This window comes from Eptatretus burgeri, chromosome 5 (genome assembly GCF_056783735.1).
Source record: "Eptatretus burgeri isolate ZD-2024b chromosome 5, Ebu_testis_v1, whole genome shotgun sequence".
Lineage (NCBI taxonomy): Eukaryota > Metazoa > Chordata > Myxini > Myxiniformes > Myxinidae > Eptatretus > Eptatretus burgeri.
This window is the reverse complement of record NC_140965.1, coordinates 82,099,778-82,118,531: the sequence shown is the minus strand read 5'-3', so window position 1 is coordinate 82,118,531 and position 18,754 is coordinate 82,099,778. Positions and strand designations below refer to the sequence as shown.

General features: G+C 45.2%; 2 protein-coding genes and 1 long non-coding RNA gene across 10 annotated transcripts in view; 1 reads left to right on the top strand and 2 right to left on the bottom strand.

The window, feature by feature from the left end:
* The window catches only part of DDX59 (DEAD-box helicase 59), a 37,888-nt gene extending 37,024 nt beyond the window's left edge, over positions 1–864 (top strand). For all 6 annotated transcript variants that reach the window (XM_085882661.1, XM_085882658.1, XM_085882660.1 and 3 more), the window contains exon 11: positions 46–864. In XM_085882661.1, coding sequence (XP_085738787.1) covers positions 46–354 — 309 coding nt within the window. In that variant the 3' untranslated portion in view covers positions 355–864. The remainder of the gene's footprint in view (positions 1–45) is intronic.
* On the bottom strand, positions 655–6,971 carry LOC147026829 (uncharacterized). Its single transcript, XR_015058521.1, has 3 exons — positions 6,813–6,971; positions 2,067–2,147; positions 655–1,940 (listed from the first exon to the last, which is right to left on the bottom strand). It is a non-coding gene; the product is annotated as an uncharacterized LOC147026829 (long non-coding RNA).
* A 9,996-nt stretch (positions 6,972–16,967) lies between these two features.
* LOC147026826 (aromatic-L-amino-acid decarboxylase-like) overlaps positions 16,968–18,754 on the bottom strand; it is a 178,803-nt gene continuing 177,016 nt past the window's right edge. For all 3 annotated transcript variants that reach the window (XM_085882645.1, XM_085882646.1, XM_085882648.1), the window contains one exon: positions 16,968–17,440. In XM_085882645.1, coding sequence (XP_085738771.1) covers positions 17,362–17,440 — 79 coding nt within the window. In that variant the 3' untranslated portion in view covers positions 16,968–17,361. The remainder of the gene's footprint in view (positions 17,441–18,754) is intronic.

The window sequence follows — 18,754 nt, the reverse complement described above, 5'->3', positions numbered from 1 at the left end:
TCTTTAATTTCCAATGACCATTTTCTCTCCACATGATGCTTGCAGGTCGGACGTGTGGGCCGGCTCGGAAGCCATGGAACGGCGCTGACTTTCATGAACAACCGTGATCGCCGCCTCTTTTTGGAGCTCACAGAACGGTTGGCTGGTATATCGAACCAACTGCCAGCACAACTGCTGAACTCGCCACATCTGCTGGAACAACGGCGGCGGCGGCAGTGGAAGGAGAGTCAGCGGCTGGTAACGCCGGGGAACCTGCACGAGTTTCTGCAGGATGCGGCTAAAGAAGGTTATGCGAGGCGGGTTGGAGGACCACGGAGTAAACGGGCTCGTTGCAGGCAGTCGAACATTGATTGAATGAACCACCATTTACAGTTCTAGTGAGAGAATGTGGATTTCAAACGCTGATGATTCATCGGTGCAATCAAAAAACATACCTTGAAGCAGAAAATGCAACTTCATTGATCTATCTGGAGGCAACATCTTTTTCAGGATTGGCTGTGAAGCACATGTGACATCACTTGTTTGTGGTTCAATGATTGGCTGTGAAATGCATTTGAGCCATCTTTGTAACCATGATATAACCAATCTATTTGAGTCCAAAGGTAAATGAGTCAAACCTTTTCCATCTCACTTTTTAACAACAAACTGTGTATCTAAGATGGATCGATTTATTATGATTTTTATAATCAATTGAGATATCGAGCTTTATCATGATTTATATACATGGTCATAAGCTCCATTACACATACATTTCCTAAGTGCTCCCTTGATTCTGCAAGTACATCTCATTGTGCTTCCATTTGTGTAAATATGCAAAACTCTCTTTAGAGTTCTAAATATGATTAAATTGATAATTACTCTAAAGTGCAAGGATTTATTTTTCATTGTTCTCCATGTGATGCAATGTCTCTAAAATCTGCATTGCCCACCGAGATAAATGCACAAATGTTATTTCATTTCCAACTATAATTGTGTCATTGCTGTAAAATATTATATTGCATTTAAAAGGGGGAAATGGTTGGGGTGACATCAGGGACTTTTTGAAGGCTTGGCTTTAGCTGTTGATTATTATTATTATTATTATTATTTATGATTCGAAGTGTTGAAACAAAGCACAAATATTGCATTGATTTAGTCGTCATCAGTTGTATCCCAACAATGGAGCTGGATATTTGCTCATTACAACCGTTTCATTTTCTCACATTCCTGTGCAGTGCCAACTTTCCCGGATCAGATATGACTTGCTAACACTCCAATTTATTTCACGAAGAATAGGTGTTATCACCGGCACCCTGGCAAAATTCCACATTCCTGCTCAAATGTGGCACAGGCATGATGTAATGAGCAGGCCAAATTTAGAATTGAATCCTCGTCCGATATGCCTGTGCTTACGCCAGATGATCCAATTGGAATCGACTGCTGAAAATCTGCTCAGTGATTTCAGAAGACATTTTAAAATTTCTGACAGTAGAAAGGAGATTGAGCAGAGTAAATTTAAATGACCCACAGTATTACCCCTGGATATCGTTGAAATGGACAACATTATAGTTGTTCCTGGACAGAGATCTCCTTGTACCGATCGTCAGAACCAAATAATTCAAGAGTAAGAGCTTCCCGAGAACGGGGTTTTGCTCATTGCTCCGTCATGGGCTTGACACCGACTCAAGAAAAGGTGATATTAAGTTGCATACTTTGAGGTTGGGCTGGTGTGCATTCAGATCCCAATTGTATAGCAGGTAGACCATTTGAACTAAGGTTAGTCACGCATTTATAACTGGTTACAGGTAACACATCCCTCGAGGTCACCAATAATTAGCACGCTACCCTTGGATGTCACTATCAGCTTCTTTCACACTTGCGAGCAGGTAAACCGACATCTACGATCTGCTTTTCCTGCTGTTGTGGCATTTCTATCCTGCAGTGCTTGGTCTTCTCTTGCACTAATCAGGGTTGAAGATCAAAAGAAAAGAGAGCACATAGATTATGCATGGAAAGGCACAAGCTTTAACTCTGTTATATTTGTTTTCTCTGGACAAAACGAATCTCCAACATTTTCAACAACTAACCTGCAGTGTGGCATGACCCGGTTTCAGGTGTGGTCTCTCTACCACACGCACCCCTGATCTTTCGAACCACATAGCTGCAGGCTGTGCAGGAAAAGGTACAAGCAGGTTCAATCGGTTTGCACAGATTCACAAGCTCTTAAAACATCCACCATATTTCAAGAAGAATGTGTGCATACTGTACAGGTATCTTGGTTCAATTCCCTGTGTAAAAAGGATGTGAATGTGTCAATGGGAAATAAGACTAGAGTTGGTACTTTAGATAAGTAAATGGGTGTGAGGTGTGATGATCTAAATACCCTCCTGTCTAAAGTTTCCTTGCTTCGTGATTCAGATTGTGTTCAACAATCACAGAAGGTGTAATGTTCGCTCCCCCATTCCATCGATATCCAAAGAGAAGGCAAAACGTTGGCTACCTGTGCCACGAGTGGGACACGATGCGTGGAGCAGAGACGTCACCATTTCACTCGGTCTCGAGTATGTCTCTGCATGTAGTAACACAGCTGACATTGGTGGTATCTGTGGCTAAATAATGACGTCGGCACAACTAATGTAACTTTTGCCAAACATTTCATTTCAATCTCTTATCCCTCATAGAAAAATAACTGATATATACAAGCCGGTAGGTGGCGATGGGTCGCCGAGCATGGAAACTATAAGATATAGAGCAAAATGGATGTCATATAGCAGAAAGGGAATCACCTTAAGATTATGCATATCAAATCTCATCCAGTTCCATCTTCTGATAACTACTTGGTCTCCATTTGAATGAAAAGTACTGAAAATGCGGTTTGAAATCGGAAATTCCCAAAGTTCGAGGGGGTGCTGTGGGTGAACAAAGATCTAAATAGAAAATCCGGCTCGATCGTTTATGCACAATGTATTCCAGACGATTAGTGTGAATTTTCATGACCATAACCCGAGGAGGAGTAGCATTTGGCGCGAAGGCACCTCCAGCTCTCGCATATTATCGATTTTTGCACTAATTGACCTTTGACCCCTGACCCAAGCGAAATCGGTGAATATGTCCTGAGGCAAAGTTGTAGTACTCATTGAGTACCATGAACCTGCAAAGTTTCATTCGTATCGATGCACTCACCTGGTCGCTCGGGGGCCTTCAATTTTCGCCAATACCCTAATTGTAGGGAGCACTGCTGGTAAAGTATTCCATATATCACAAATACTGGAATATATTTGATAGAACATCACCTGTAGATCATTCGTGCCAAATTTCATAACCCTTCGTGGGATAATGGCTTTCGGAATTGATTTTGCGTGAACGGTGCCGATTTTGAAAGTTTTTCGGTTGTTGCTAGGGAACCAAAGCATCCCTAGCAACCATCACAATTTCCAAAGCACCAGGTCATAAGATGTACCTACCACCCGAGTTTGGTCAAAATCCACCCACGTTTACTACCAATTATGCTGATGACAAACAAACAAACATCCAAATGAAAAATCGTGCTTAGCACGACACTTGGTGAATTAGTTGACCTTTCCGTGTGGTGGTCCATGCTGTAATGTCATGGAATGTGTGGTGTTTATTTGTTCGTACATTAATAAAATGATGCGACGTCACAAATAACAATTATCAGGCGCGCGGTCATGGTAACGGCAGCAGATTGAAAATTTTCACAACTCATTTAAAGCCACCATGTGACATTCAACAACTTATCAGTGCTTGTTGCCTTCATTCTGATATTAAAAAATGTTTGAAAATACCTAGGAACATTGCTTTTCAACCAGCTTTACGATCCCATTGTCAGGTTTGAAATATGTTGTAAAACAAAAATATGTTGTATTTTATGTGTTTTTCATGTTTTGGGTGACCCTGAGCTTGACCTTGGGTCAATTTCGATCAAACTTTGTACACATGTTAATATTACATGCATAAATAGACAGTATAAGTTTCAATATAATAAGTGCAAAACTGTTTGAGAAATAGCCATGTGTAATTCACAAAATTACCCATTGCTTTATAATTGGCGATAATATAAAGTGATGCAGAATCCAGATCCTGATCTTGAGCATCACCAAAAGTCACATATCTTTTTACACTGTGGATTTCTATCAGCTGTTAAAATTTCATCCAAATCGGTTAAGAATTGTGACCTGAAGAACGAATAGAATTTTTTTTTAAATCACGCCAATAGCTAAAAACTTTGACGTCATATGCTTGTGAAAACTGTGCATAATTTGTACTAACATGCATTGTAAAACATTTAGATATTCCATTGAAGTTTGTTTTGGCGTCAACGGGAAGTCGCTACGACTTCCGGTTACCGAGTTATGTTCAAAAGCTTGTTAACCTCCGCCATCGAAGATGGACGGAGGTTACTGTTTTCACCCGTCTGTTTGTTTGTTTGTTTGTTTGTGAACAGTATTACGGAAAAACTCCGAGACGGATTTCGACGAAACTTGGTGGGGGGTTTAGGTATGGTCCAAAGATCATGCCATTAGATTTTGTACTTGGTCAAAAGTCCAATATGGCCGCTCTGGCGGCCATTTTGAAAAAATATTTGAATTTTTGTTTTTGCATTTCTACATGTTTTAAGTGATTTCCAACCCCAAAAAAAAATTTGTTAGAGAAAAAAAAATTTTTGCAACTTTTTTCAAAAAAATTTAATTTATTAAAATATTTGAATTTTTTTTTGCATTTCTACATGATTTAAGTGATTTCCAACCCCCCAAAAAAAACATTTTAGAGAAATTTTTTTTTAGAAATTTTGCAACTTTTTTTTTCAAAAAAATTTCGATTTTTTTTGGCATTTCTACATGCGCGTCGATCTGGTTTAGTTTATTCAATCGTGGTTCAGTAGAGTCTGATCCGTTTTGACCTACAATGAATAGGATATCAGGTTCACTTAAGTGACCCAGCAGTATTGACGGCGGAGGTTTTGCACTCTACCGAGTACTCCCCCTCTAGTTTTCACCTTCTTTTGACGTAACGTCGTGACGTTAAGTGCGATTATGACGTGATTTGATCCCAGACTATTTCAGCAAGATTGGTTATCACGTGTTAAAATTTGAGAACGATTGCTTCAGTAGTTTCAGGTGCACACGAGCGTAAATATTTTTTTTTAAATGACGTCAATAGGCAAAACTTTGATGTCATACGCTTGCGAAAACTATGCGTAATTTGTAATAAGATGCCTTAAGTAATCATTTAGATATTTGAATGAAGTTTAATTTGGCGTCAACCGGAAGTCATAGCGAAGTCACTGAGTTATGTCCAAAAATGTGTTTTCACGGTGTGTGACTTCACGTCGCAACGTTTAATCCAATTAAGGCGGGGTTTGGACGCGGACCGTCTCTGGTGGATTGCCTATCAGGTGTAAAAATTGAAGAACGACTGGTCCAGCCGTTTGAGCTGTAGACGACCGGACAAACAAACAAACGGAACAGACCAACATACTTGACAAAATCGAAGATTTCACCAAGTAACAAACAGAAAATTACTGACAATAAGGGTCACCTATTTCGGCGACCCAATATATGCATGTCAGTCATTAGTGTAAGCCTAGTGGTTCGGGTGGCAGCTTGGGATCCTGAGTTCAAGCCCCATTGGCCGCTGAATTAAAATACACCAGGAGGTTGACTCAGCCTGTCATCCTTCTGAGGTCGACAAAATGAGCACCAGTGTACTGGTAAGGGGGACACTGCATCAGCGGCATAGCCACGTCCCAATGAATGATGCAATCAGCAGCAACACACACACACACACACACACACACACACACACACACACACACACACACACACACACACACACACACACACACACACACACACACACACACACACACACACATACACACACACACACACACACACAAGCCATTAGTGTGTTTTCTGTACATGTTGTTGATGACGTAGTAAAAAGTATGTTTTATAAGAAGTTCCGAATTAACCTGGAGGCCTGTTGTAGGAACACAAACTTGTTTTGTGTGGGGCGAGACCCTCGCTCAACAAGTTGTTACAGGGGGTGTTACTCGCTCAACAATCTTCCTCAGAACTAGCGAGGTGGCTCTCGGCATTTCGAGGTTGTTGGGTGATTGCCCTTGGGATTGATAAACAGAAAACCAAGTTACCGTAACCATGGAGATTTCGGGTTATTAAAATGCCAGGCTCGAATTCCGCCCACAATGATTCAGCAAAAAATGGGGTTATGGTTCAGTGTCTACCACTCCTCGTGGTCTTCATTAGAGGAGGAGCGATGGAAGATTCGAGAAGGGCCGTTAAAACACCGCTCGCTTGACATCACCAGGTGGAACGGCCTCGTTTATGCACCACCACCACCACCACCACCACCTTCCTTCCTATTAAAACGATCAGATGAACTCTCTACTGTCCATTGACCCCCATCGGGTACCAAACTCTTCTTTAACCTCTCACTTTTACACGCGATTACACACTTCGTGACAAATGTTTCGAGAATTTAGCGATTTTCATCGTGTTTATCCGTTGTAGTTGTTGTTACTAATTAATTAATTAATTAATTAATGCCCCGAATGACGTCACGATGCCGCCACAACCCGACTCCGGATCGGAGGCGATGGACAAAGTATAAAATGATCACGAGACCATAAACTTCACCACAAACACTTTATCTCTCTCGACGGTCGATACAACTAATCGGTGAAAACGCAAAATCTACACATCGAGTTTGAATTGTAATTTACTTCACGTAGACGACGGCAGGTTGACGTACGGACGTGTACGTCCGGAGATGGACGTTCTGCTACGTACCGTTGATGATTACTCACACCATGGTGAATGAATCTCGTGAATACGACCGGTCGGTTCGATGATATTCCGTGTAAATCCACACACACACTCGCTGCTCACACTTCGAGAGCTGCTGCTTCCTCCTGTGTTCTCTTCTTCTTATTATTATTATTTTTATTCTTCTTCTTCTTTATTCTTATTATTCTTCTTCTTCTCTAAAAGAGCAATGACTCCACAGCGAGTGTTGAGAGAGGGGCGGAGCAAGTGAGTGTGACGTCACTGATGTATTTAATTAATATCCCACTCGAGTCAGGAAAGTAACCGAAGGATTTCAAAACAGCAAATGTAACACTAATTACCTTCACCACCGAAGGTGAAGGACGTTACCTTTTCACACCTTTCTGTCCGTTTGTTAGTTACAAAATCGGAGATTTTTTCAACTTAATTTGGTTAGTTGATTTTGTTATCCTATTTTTGTGTTTGTTTGTCCGTCAACCGCCGACACGTCACAATCATTTCAAACCGATCTTCACGAAACTTCACCCACGTGATGGAGTTTGTCATCAGGAAGAAGACTGTTGTATTTGAGGTCAAAAGGTCAACAACTAAGGTGGGATTTCTAAAATCCTTAATTTTCATCTCATCGACTTGAAATTTGAAGACGAGGAGAGGATGAGATCGGGACCACGGACCGTTGGTGCGGTCTAAACAGTCTCCTTGGCTGTCGGGCACAATCTGGGACGGGTCACCACTCCGACACAGGATATACCAACATGCTGACACTCATTTCACCGACCCCGGAAGGATGACCGGCTGAGTCAACCCCACCTGGTATTAATTCAGCAGCCAACGCAGCTTGAACTCAGGACCCGAGGATCCCAGGCCACCACCCGAACCACGAAGCCAACACGAGGTTAACAACCATTTTAATATCTCGTTTGGAAAGTCATCACCATGGTGGCCTTTTGTATCTGAATATGATGCCTCACTTGTGACGTATGTGATATATTTACGTCACATCGAGCGCACTCACTCATCGCTGGCACCGAAGAGATTTCCACTCTCGCCCTTTTATTACAATCATCACCGTTGAACACGTACATAAGATGGCGCCATTACAACAACATGCGACCCACATTGGGAACGAACAATCACTCTGAGTTAACTAGTCAGTGTAACTAACTTGAAGTTGAGCAGAATCTGACAAGAGTCAAGACCAATCCACTTGCTATCCGCAATTTTAGGCAGGAATTTCTCATTTGTTCAAGGTGCAGGTGATGGTTCTCCGACACTTCCCGATACAAAAGATACTTTGGGATCTCACCGTCCATCACTCCCTCTTTTACTCCCCCCTCCACCCTCATCCTCTCTCCACTCCCATCCCCTCCTCTCTCCACTCCCATCCCCTCTCCTCTCCACTCCCATCCCCTCTCCTCTCCACTCCCATCCCCTCTCCTCTCCACTCCCATCTCCTCCTCTCTCCACTCCCATCCCCTCTCCTCTCCACTCCCATCTCCTCCTCTCTCCACTCTCATCCCCCTCCACTCCCATCTCCTCTCCACTCCCATCCCCCTCCACTCCCATCTCCTCTCCACTCTCATCCCCCTCCTCTCCACTCCCATCCCCTCTCCACTCCACTCCCATTGTCCAACCCCCACCCCCACCTCCTCCCATCATTCTGCCATTGTCGAACCCCCACCCCCACCTCCTCCCCTCTTTCTGCGATTGTCGAACCCCCCCCCCCACCTCCTCCCACCATTCTGCCATTGTACAACCCTCACCCTCACCTCCTCCCATCATTCTGCCATTGTCCAACCCCCACCCCACCTCCTCCTATTGTCCGACCCCTACCCTCACCTCCTCCCACCATTCTGGAATTGTAGTGGACTAGTGGATCCCCAGGTGTTGTCTACTTATGCGTACAAAGGTATTGTTACTGGCCGGGGGTCGGCCGCCAACCGACCGCTCTGAACGGAGCCGCAAGTCGAGTCAGCCCGACCGATCGCCCGGAATATAGATCGCCACCCGGATAACTCCGAGCGACGGGTCCTTGTACAAGAACCGAAATACGCCAATCGGCAGATCACGTGGGGTAGGGTGGATTGCCAATTTTCAATGTACCTAAATACCCACGTGATCCAACTACCGGGGTATTCCACCCTCGACGGAACTCATACGGAACAAACCGCCGAGGCGAGCTTGTCTGTGCGCGATTCCGAGCGGCGTAACCGCCGAGAACCGTCGGTCCAAATGTCCCCCTATTACGGCAAACCAACGGCTTTCTATCTCCCAACACACGAAATGTTCAGTCAATGAGGGAATGGACGCAACGAGCAGGTTTGCATTCACACAAGGACATTTATTATAATAAAACACATATGCAATTAAATAAGGCAAAACACGTATAAAATTATACAAGCAACAAAAGCACGAAAAAAGAACTACAACCGTCTACTTATTATGTACAGTCATTTACACTTAACAGCAGTTCCTACTTATTAGACGGGCCCACGTACACACGTACGCGCATGCACGCACGCACGCACACACGAAAAGGTGGCTGAGGCCTTTAATCACAAGCTCCAGCTCGGAGGACAGGTGAGCTGAAACTCATAGCTTGATTCAAACCTTTCCACCTCGTGTGGTCTTCAACTTGTCCGATCACGGGCTCCAGCGAGAGCGAGCTTGATCCAATAGCCGCGATCCTTCCCGAGCTCCCGCGAATCCTCCCGCGCTTCTCAACACGTGCCGGTGAGACGAGGCGCCGATCCTTCCTGTCGATGCGTCGCTTCCCCGAGGATCCAACTCCAAGAAGAAGCCGATGCGTCGCACCAAGCCGGGAAACAAAATGGAGAATGATAAGCTCCACGAACCAAGAGGAAGAAGAGGAAGAGGAGGAAGAAGAGGAAGAAGAGGAAGAAGCCTCCACTCGCAGCTCGAGCTGAACAACCGGCTCAAGTTCCTTCCAAAACAAAGCAGCAGCCGAAGCTCACTGAGCCAGCCGAAGCTCACCGAGCCAGCCGAAGGCCTCAAGCCAAGGCTGCTGAACGACGGCTCTCTCCGAAGCAAAAAGCTTACTCCTCCCACGAACTCAGCCCTACCACGGGACTCCCACGGGACTCTTTTTTGAACAAAGAAAAGATCTCTTTATCCTTGAAATGAAAACGAGAGAAGAACCTTCAGAGTGTAGGCTTTATTCCATTTGATTGAAGCCGCTTCTACGGGCACATCAGGGGATACAGGTGCAGCAAGGAGTACATAAGCAGTAATGTATACACGTGCAACTAATCACCGCAAAATAAATCAGTATAAGCACGGAGTCCGATATACTCTCAATTCTCACCATTCAACGAGCACCAAGTGAGCCGCCGCCGTAAATGACAATGTCCCTGGGACAATCGCCCCGTCCACGCGGAGCTTGGCTTTATCTATTCCGTGCTCGAGCCGTGAAACATGTGATCACACGTCACGTCCTTCGATTCACCACATTCTCCCCGTCTTTAAAATGTAACTAGAGGCCCAGCTAACGCACCATGATTACTTCAGCGCTACAGGAGTATACATTTCAAGCAGTGCGAACTATCTAATCCACAGAAGCATACATGCCAAGCAGTGAGGATTATTGTGAGTTGTAGGAGCATGGTCATGAGCATCGATATATTATGTAACGAGCATCGAGGAGCATGAGCATCGAGGATGCCGATAATCCCCTTTACAGATCGAGTCGGCGAGGGGGTTTTATCCGACGACCTCTCCGGGAGTATATGGCGGTTTCACTTGAGGGAGGCTTCCGATCCTCTTGGTGAGCCTCGACTCGTGCCGGGGATGACTCCTCGATCGCTCTCGGGTGGAACGCGGCAGCTCCGTCGCCACCGTTCCCGGGTGGAGTTCCTGGGGGGGGGGGAACACCTGGGGAGGGGATGTCAGAGGGAGGAGTGCCAGATGGTGGTGTACCTGCGGGAGGAGTACCTGAGGGAGCCAAATGGCGAACCGACACAGTGGTCTCCCTGCCATCAGGAAGTCTGACATGAGCATACTCTGGATTAGCATCGATGAGTTCGACCCCCTCCACCATGGGTTCATACTTGCTTTGTCGTACCGGGCGCTTCATGAACACTGTTCCAGGATGGGTTAGCCAGTTGGGCACCGATTGGCCGTCAACATAACGTCGTTGGTGAGTAAACATTCGTTCGTGAGGAGTTGCATTGGTGGACGTGCAGAGCAAAGAGCGTATGGAATTCAGAGCGTCGAGAAGGGTAACCTCCCACCGCTCGGGGCCCAGTCCTCTTGATTTCAACGCCAGAGTTACGGCTTTCCAAATAACTCCATTATATCGTTCCACCTGCCCATTACCCTATGGGTTGTAACCCGTCGTTCGACTAGTTGCGATGCCGTGCTCTAATAGGAATTGTTTTAGCCCGGCCGACATGAAACACGGCCCTCTGTCTGAATGTATGTACGAAGGTTTCCCAAACATAGCGAAGAGGTCAGAGAGACATTTCACGACAGTGCCCGAGGTCATATCCGAGCACAGAAACGCGAAAGGGAACCTTGAATATTCATCAACAACAGTGAATATGTATCTGTTGTCTGTCTCGGTCGGCAGGGGCCCTTTGAAGTCAATGTTTAGTCTCTCGAAGGGAGAAGTGGCCTTGATCAGTCTGCCAGAAGCCGAACCATAGAATCTGGGTTTTAGTTCAGCACAAACAGGGCATGAAGCATTCATTTGTTTAATATCTTCGATAGAATAGGGAAGGTTTTGTCTGCGCACGAAATGTGCCATTCTGGTTACCCCGGGGTGGCACAGAGACACATGGAGGTCTTGCAAAGCCCGACTGATTGTCGCCGAACAGTAGACCCGAGAGAAGGTGTCTGCAGCAGGGTTTTCCCTCCCGGGCCGGTAGACTATGTCGTAACTGTAGCAGGCTAGGTCTATCCGCCATCTCATAATTTTTTCATTCTTAATTTTCCCGTTATTTTTCCCATCAAACATGAATGAAACGGATCGCTGGTCCGTGACGAGCGTGAAATGGTTTCCCAGTAAATAATGTCTCTATTTACGTAGCGCTTCGACGATGGCGTACGCTTCCTTCTCTATTGCCGAGTGTCTCTGCTCGCTTCCAGAGAGAGTTATCAAGAAGAACGCGACGGGTCGCCCAGACTGATTAAGCGTAGCAGCTATCGCGTGATCTGAAGCATCTGTCTCCACCACGAAGGGCACCGAGCTATCGATCGATAATACCACAGAATTACTGATATCATCTTTGAGGCTGTGGAAAGCTTTTACAACAGCGGCATCTGGTGGGAAGTTTTTGCAATGCACTAGGGGATGTATTTTCTCGGAGTATTGCGAAATCCATCTTGCGTAGTAAGCAAACATGCCGATCACCCGGCGCATTGTCTGCAGGTCCTGAGGTGGTGGTAGCTCACGGAGCGGGCGCAATCGTTCAGGATATGGCTTAATCGTGCCGTCGGCTATCGTGTAGCCGAGAAGGTCAATTGACCTTGCCGAGAATACGCATTTCTCGTAGTTGAGAGTCAGATTATATTTTCTAGCAATGCTCAAGAATCGGTCCAGATTCATATCATGTTCCCCCTGATCCCTACCGCACACTGTGACATTGTCCACGTAAACAAAAGTGTCTTTGAGGTTTTCATCTGAGATGATGTCGTCCATAACCCGTTGGAAGCAAGCGACTCCATTCGTGACACCGAACGGAATCCTCCTGAATTGGTAGAGGCGTCTACCTGCTTGGAATGCGGTGTAAGGTTTGTCTTCCTCGCGGATGGGAATTTGATGATAGGCGCTTCGCAAGTCGATGGTGCTGAATACCTTATAATTGGCCACGCGTTCGACCATCTCGTCTATGCGCGGCAGGGGGTAGGCATCGAGGTGGGTGAAACGATTGACCGTTTGGGAATAATCGACAACCATTCGTTTCTTATGATTCTGATTGGCGGTGACCAACACCTGTGTGCGCCATGGCGAATCGCTCGGTTCTATAATTCCTTCTTCCAGTAATCGCTTGGTCTCTGAAGCGATGAACTTCATATCAGCAGTGGTATATCGCCGCGATTTGATCGCTATCGGTTTACAGACCGGCGACAAGTTAGCAAACAGCTGGGGGGACGTTACCTCTGCGGTGGTCAAAGCATTTAAAATTAGATGAGGTTTGCTTCCTCCAAAGGGTATTTCGACGCTCGTGTGCTGCTTGAGGACATTATGACCCAGAATTACGTCTGCGCATAAATCACGAAGCACCAGTACCCTTACATCCCGATGCGTGTACCCTTTTACGTCCAATTCAACATTGCAGTACCCTCGTACGCGGGACTGTAGTGATGTGGCGGCCATGCATACCGTATTGTCTGTCGGGTGGATCTTCCATTTCCTGCTCTTCACTAGCGAGCTGTTGACGAAACTTTCAGAGCTACCGGTATCAATCAGTGCTTCAGCCATATGCCCGTTAATTCGTACGTTGATGATAGCCTTGGATAGATTTCCCGGGGAGGCTGCAGTTAGTTTCTTTTGCGAGTAGAGAGCCACAGAAGTGGGTTTATTTCTCCTTAGAGTAGATTTACATACCCTGGCATAATGCCCTTTCTTGTCACAATTTATGCATGTGGCATCTCTGGCGGGGCATTTGTGGCGGGGATGCCTTTTGTACCCACAAAAGAAGCATTTACCAACCGAAGTAGTTGCTGAGGAGTTTGTCGAGGTCTGGGTATCCGACTCCTCGGGTTTTTCTCCATCCTCTGTGTCAGGGGTGCCCTGTGGGGTTCCTTGAGTTTCCACCATAGCAGCGTTCATTAGCAGCATCGGTGTCCCAAATGACTCAGATTGCTGCTGAGCCGTATCCATTGCTCGAGCCTGGTCAGCTACCTTTTCAAGAGTGGGTTGCGCTTTCTCCAGTAAGCGTTGCCGTATGTGGGCTGACCTGAGCCCTTGGATGAATGCCTCTCGGGTCGCTTCATCTTCCTCGGGTCGTTCCTCGGCGGTTACGGCCCGGAAGTTGCCGTCTTTTCCCAGCTGTCTCAGAGCTTGCAGGAACTGATCGATGGTCTACCCGGCTGCTTGCCTGCGCGTGTTGAGAAGATGTCGTATGTATACCTCGTTCTTGTGCTTCACATAGAGCGTCCGCAGCTCGTCGATCGCTGCTTCGTAAGTGTCGCACTCCGAGAAGAGCCTGAATACACTGGGCGAGACATGATTCACAAGGGCGGCCAATTTGTCGGCTCCCTCTTCGATGATGGTCAGATAGTGTGAGAAGGAACGGAACCAATGCGACCATTTCATTTCTGAGTCAGTCGCGTTTGGGTCAGCGTCGAACCTCTCCGGTTTGTAGATCTTGTCCATCGTTGGTTGGGAGAGCCGAGAAAACCAAATGGAATGAATTGAAATGAAAGCGAGAGAAGAACCTTCAGAGTGTAGGCTTTATTCCATTTGATTGAAGCCGCTTCTATGGGCACATCAGGGAATACAGGTGCAGCAAGGAGTACATAAGCCGTAAGGTATACACGCGCAACTAATCACCGCAAAATAAATCAGTATAAGCACGGAGTCTGATATACTCTCAATTCTCACCATTCAACGAGCACCAAGTGAACCGCCGCCGTAAATGACAATGCCCCTGGGACAATCGCCCCGTCCGCGCGGAGCTTGGGTTTATCTATTCCGTGCTCGAGCCGTGCAACATGTGATCACACGTCACGACCTTCAATTCACCACAATCCTTCCCACCCCCTCCCCGCACCCGGCGTGACTCATGCCCTCGTGATCCACTCCCCGCTCCACCACGGGCAGGAGGGAGTTGTTGACGTCACGGGATGGCAGGGTTCTTCTTTCTCTTTGCAGAAGAGGGGGAGGGACGTCTCCATTGTTTCGTTCCCTAACTATTAAATCGATCTGCAGCGTTTAAAAAAGAGGTGTTTACCCATGGTATGTGTGGTTTGTCCAAACAGGTTGTGATGATGTGCGATGGAAAGAGTTTCTCATACTTTATCCACATAAACAACAACTGTTTAAATAACTTCACAACTACAGATTATTAGTCATGAGAAAAAAAATCTGTCTCTGTCTCTGTGTCTGTCTCTGTGTCTGTCTCTGTGTCTGTCTCTGTCTCTCTCTCTGTCTCTTTTCCCCACACCCATAACGAATATAGTGGTCACTTAGTGACTCGTGAACCAAAAAGGATCTGTTTACAAACTCTACTGCTTGATTTTGTAAAATCAAAACTTACATTTTATATCTACTGTTGCTGAATGTCACATATTTTACTTATTAATTAACCCTCACCACCCACGGTTTTGGAAAACTTTTAATTGTAGTCTTTATTTATTATTGAGAACCATGTGTAGCACCTGTTGTGCATCTTTACAAAGCGACCAATCATGGTCTCCTCTGACACACGTAATTCCTTCCTGTAATTAGCACTTGTTCATGCATCTGACTCTGACTTCAAAATCTTATTTCAAAGCCATAAAATGGTGAATCGAAGCCAAGGGCTAAAATAGAGTCTGGGAACAACAAAGCACATTCCGGGTCAGCAATGCCCCTGCTTGGGGCACTCCAGCCTTGACATGGAGAGGACATGAAAGGATTCTGTTGAGTCATGTGCTAGTTGGCTGTGAGAGCAGAGGAAGTCAGCAAGCCATGTGTGGGGTTTGCTTTGGGTGCCACAGGCAGAGATTTTGGACATCAAGGCAGATCCTAGACTGTATTGAAAGCTCAAGATATGTTGAGAGATGGCCCTGTTCTCATGTCTGATATTGAGGCCCTCCATCCATTGTTGGGAGAGTAGAAGCAGCATGTACAAGGTAGAGTGACCTGGTCTTAATCCGAATTGATGATCTGAGATGAGGTTGTTGGAGAAAAGGAATGATGATTTGATGTCAATGGCGATGATGGATTGCATGACCTTACTGGTGATTGGAGGTAAGTCAATAGGTTGGCAGTTAAAGGGATTGGTTTTTACACCTTGTTTGTGTAATGCAGTGATGTTGGCTAACTTACAAGCAGATGGAAGATGACCTAGTGTAAATGATAGGGTGAACAAAGCAGAAAGGGGATGTGAAAAATCAGCAGGACAGGTTTTTTTTTAGGATTCGTGAGCTGATGCTATCTGGTCCAGTTGCAGAATTAGAGTCAAGGGTTGCCAGAAACTTCTCCACCTTCACAGGTGTAAAACACACCGATTCCAGGAGCAGTTGGTTGCAACTGGGTAAGGTGGGTACAGTGAGGGGTTGGGGACACAAGATTTGAAAGCAAACAGAATTGAGCCATTTGAAGTGAGAGAAGGGATGGAAGGGGAGCATACACTAGAGACAGACTTAACAAGGTTCCACAAGGTTTTAAAGGAGGGAGACAAGTTTGAAAGTTCAATATTGAGGTGAGACATATGTTGTTTTCTGACCCTGCTGAGAGAGTGGACACACTTGTTACGGGCTTTGTGGAATGATCTGAAATTGCCATCGGTCAGGTTTGCCTTTCAGGAAGAGAAGACAAGTTATTTGAAAGCAACTACCTCACCACAGGATTCACTGTACCATGAATAGGAAGAAGGACAGGATAATGGAAGACGAGATGCGATGAATCGGTGTGTTGTATGTGAGTGGAAGAGGCATACACAGACACATACACAGACACAGACAGAATTTCAATGCTGAGTAAATATCAGGGGCGGTAGATGTAGGAGACCACTCCTGAAGAGAGATGACTGCTTGCAGTCTGAATGAACCGTCAGACTCGCCGGTGCTGAGGCGGCTCTCCGAGAACATCCAGAGATATGTTGGTTGTCACAAGCATATGATCAGATGAACCAATTGGAGCAAAGGAAGAGCAGGAGACATTTGTGGGAAAGTTAGCCATTACCAAGTCCAAAATCGAGGATTTCTCCTTGGGAGACATGCATGTTGGAAAGTTCACAGATTGAGTCAGTCCAATGGAGCCACAGAAGTCCTTTGCTAAAGTGCCATGGCTGGTGAGAGAGGTACCGACACCCAGTCAATACGCGACTTTCAAAATGACATACGAATGCTAATTGATTTTGAGCATGTGCTGTGTGTGTACTGGCATCAGTTAACGCGTAGTGTTCACGTACCACATAGCGTAAATTACACCAGCAAGTTTCAACGTGTCGTACAAAGATTGTCATGAACAGGCAAAGGCACAGAAAGTTCGTGACTGCTCTCTTTAATACAACGGTAACTGCAGGCACAAATAAATGAATAAATCATTATGTGCTTGCAAAGTCACAAAGGTAATCCAACATAAACAGATCAAAGTTTGAAGATTACAAATCATAATGGAATAAATTGGTAAAATCATGTGTTTTATAACAGTCATTATAATAAGACAATCATCTGCCGTGAGAACATAATCAAACTGAGAGACAATAATTACTCATTTTACGATGATTCCATGGTGGGTGAAAACAAGAAATAGTTGTGATTTGTATAAGAATAATTCAGGAAAGATCGAAAGAGCGTCGAGGTTTGGCTGTCCCGGGAGCTTCTCCAAAATGTCTCCTTTCTTGTTCGCCTCAGTCGGACAATTCTGCCTCGATCTCCTTCAAACTCCGTCCACCTGGGGGGTATTGTACATCTTGTGCAGTTGTTGCTCCATCGTCACTGCTCTATCCATGTGTACACTTCAAACCACAGAGGCAATAGGCACGAAACAACACGAATCACAAAGTAAGGTTTAGATACATGTCAGTAAGATCATTACAATGATCATTACACTCCCTGCCTAAAATTGACAGTAAATTTTATCCATTAACAAACAGCATTCTCACTCGTTCTAGAGTTATTAAATAGAGGGAGTTCGTTACAAAGGAGGGGTCTTTTCCAAAAGCACGAATTCTGAAATCAGTCTCTGGTACATCTGACGTGTACCATCCACACAAACCATGACTTTTTGACCCTACCATTGTCCATATCTATCTCTATCTCTATATCTCTCTATCTCTATCTCTATCTCTTCCCTCCCCCCTTAATATCCCTGACAGCGAAGCGACGGGTTGTATTTGCTAGTACATAACTCCAAGAGAGTATATAAGTGAAAGTTGGTCGTTTGTGTCAATTAAAACCCCTTTTTGAAGATAATTAACGGCCTTATTTAATTATATCTTTTATCAAGCTCATCCTCGGACACCTCACTCTCGATGGGGTCTTAAGCCGCATCCTCGGTTACTTCACTGGGGTCTTAATTCGCCATTTTGTTCAGCCTGCTCAACAATGCTTTGAGTTGGAACAAGCCGCAACGGTTTCTTACTGAGATAGAGCTCAATTTTTTCCCCCACATTCTTCACTCATATCATCGAATGGCTCATTAGTGGAGCAACTTAGCATAACAATTGTGCATTTTGTGAGGAAAGCACCAAATTTGGCACACTAGTAGCCTATCATATTATGAACAGGTCAAGATATTGGGCCATCTCAAATTTTTGATGGCAGTGGAAAATGGCTGCCACAGCCATCAGCGGCTGAATTTGAGATGGCCCAATATCCAAATCTGTTCATAATATGATAGGCTACTAGTGTGCCAAATTTGGTGCTTTCCTCACAAAATGCACAATTGTTATGCTATATTTAGCTAAGTTTCCCCACGACATGTCCCTCCCTCCATCCTATCTATGAATCGCTGTATACATAGCTTTTGTACTGTAAGTGCTATAGTTTTCAAGTTAGGAGCTTGGAGCAATTTCATGCATTATGTGATGCGATTTTCGTCGATCCACTCTCATGATTTTGGAGGATCAGATCAAGTGGACTAAATAACTCAAAATCTTGCGTGAAATCTGAAAAATGTAAGAAATCGCTGATGTTTAGTTTTTTGGAGGTATTTGCCATAAACAATCAGCTTGCTATCGCTTGCCAAGCCAGTCGCTCATTACAAACCATTTCATTGGCCACTTGCCAAACACCCTACACTACTACAGTTTATAACAGTACAGTTGAAA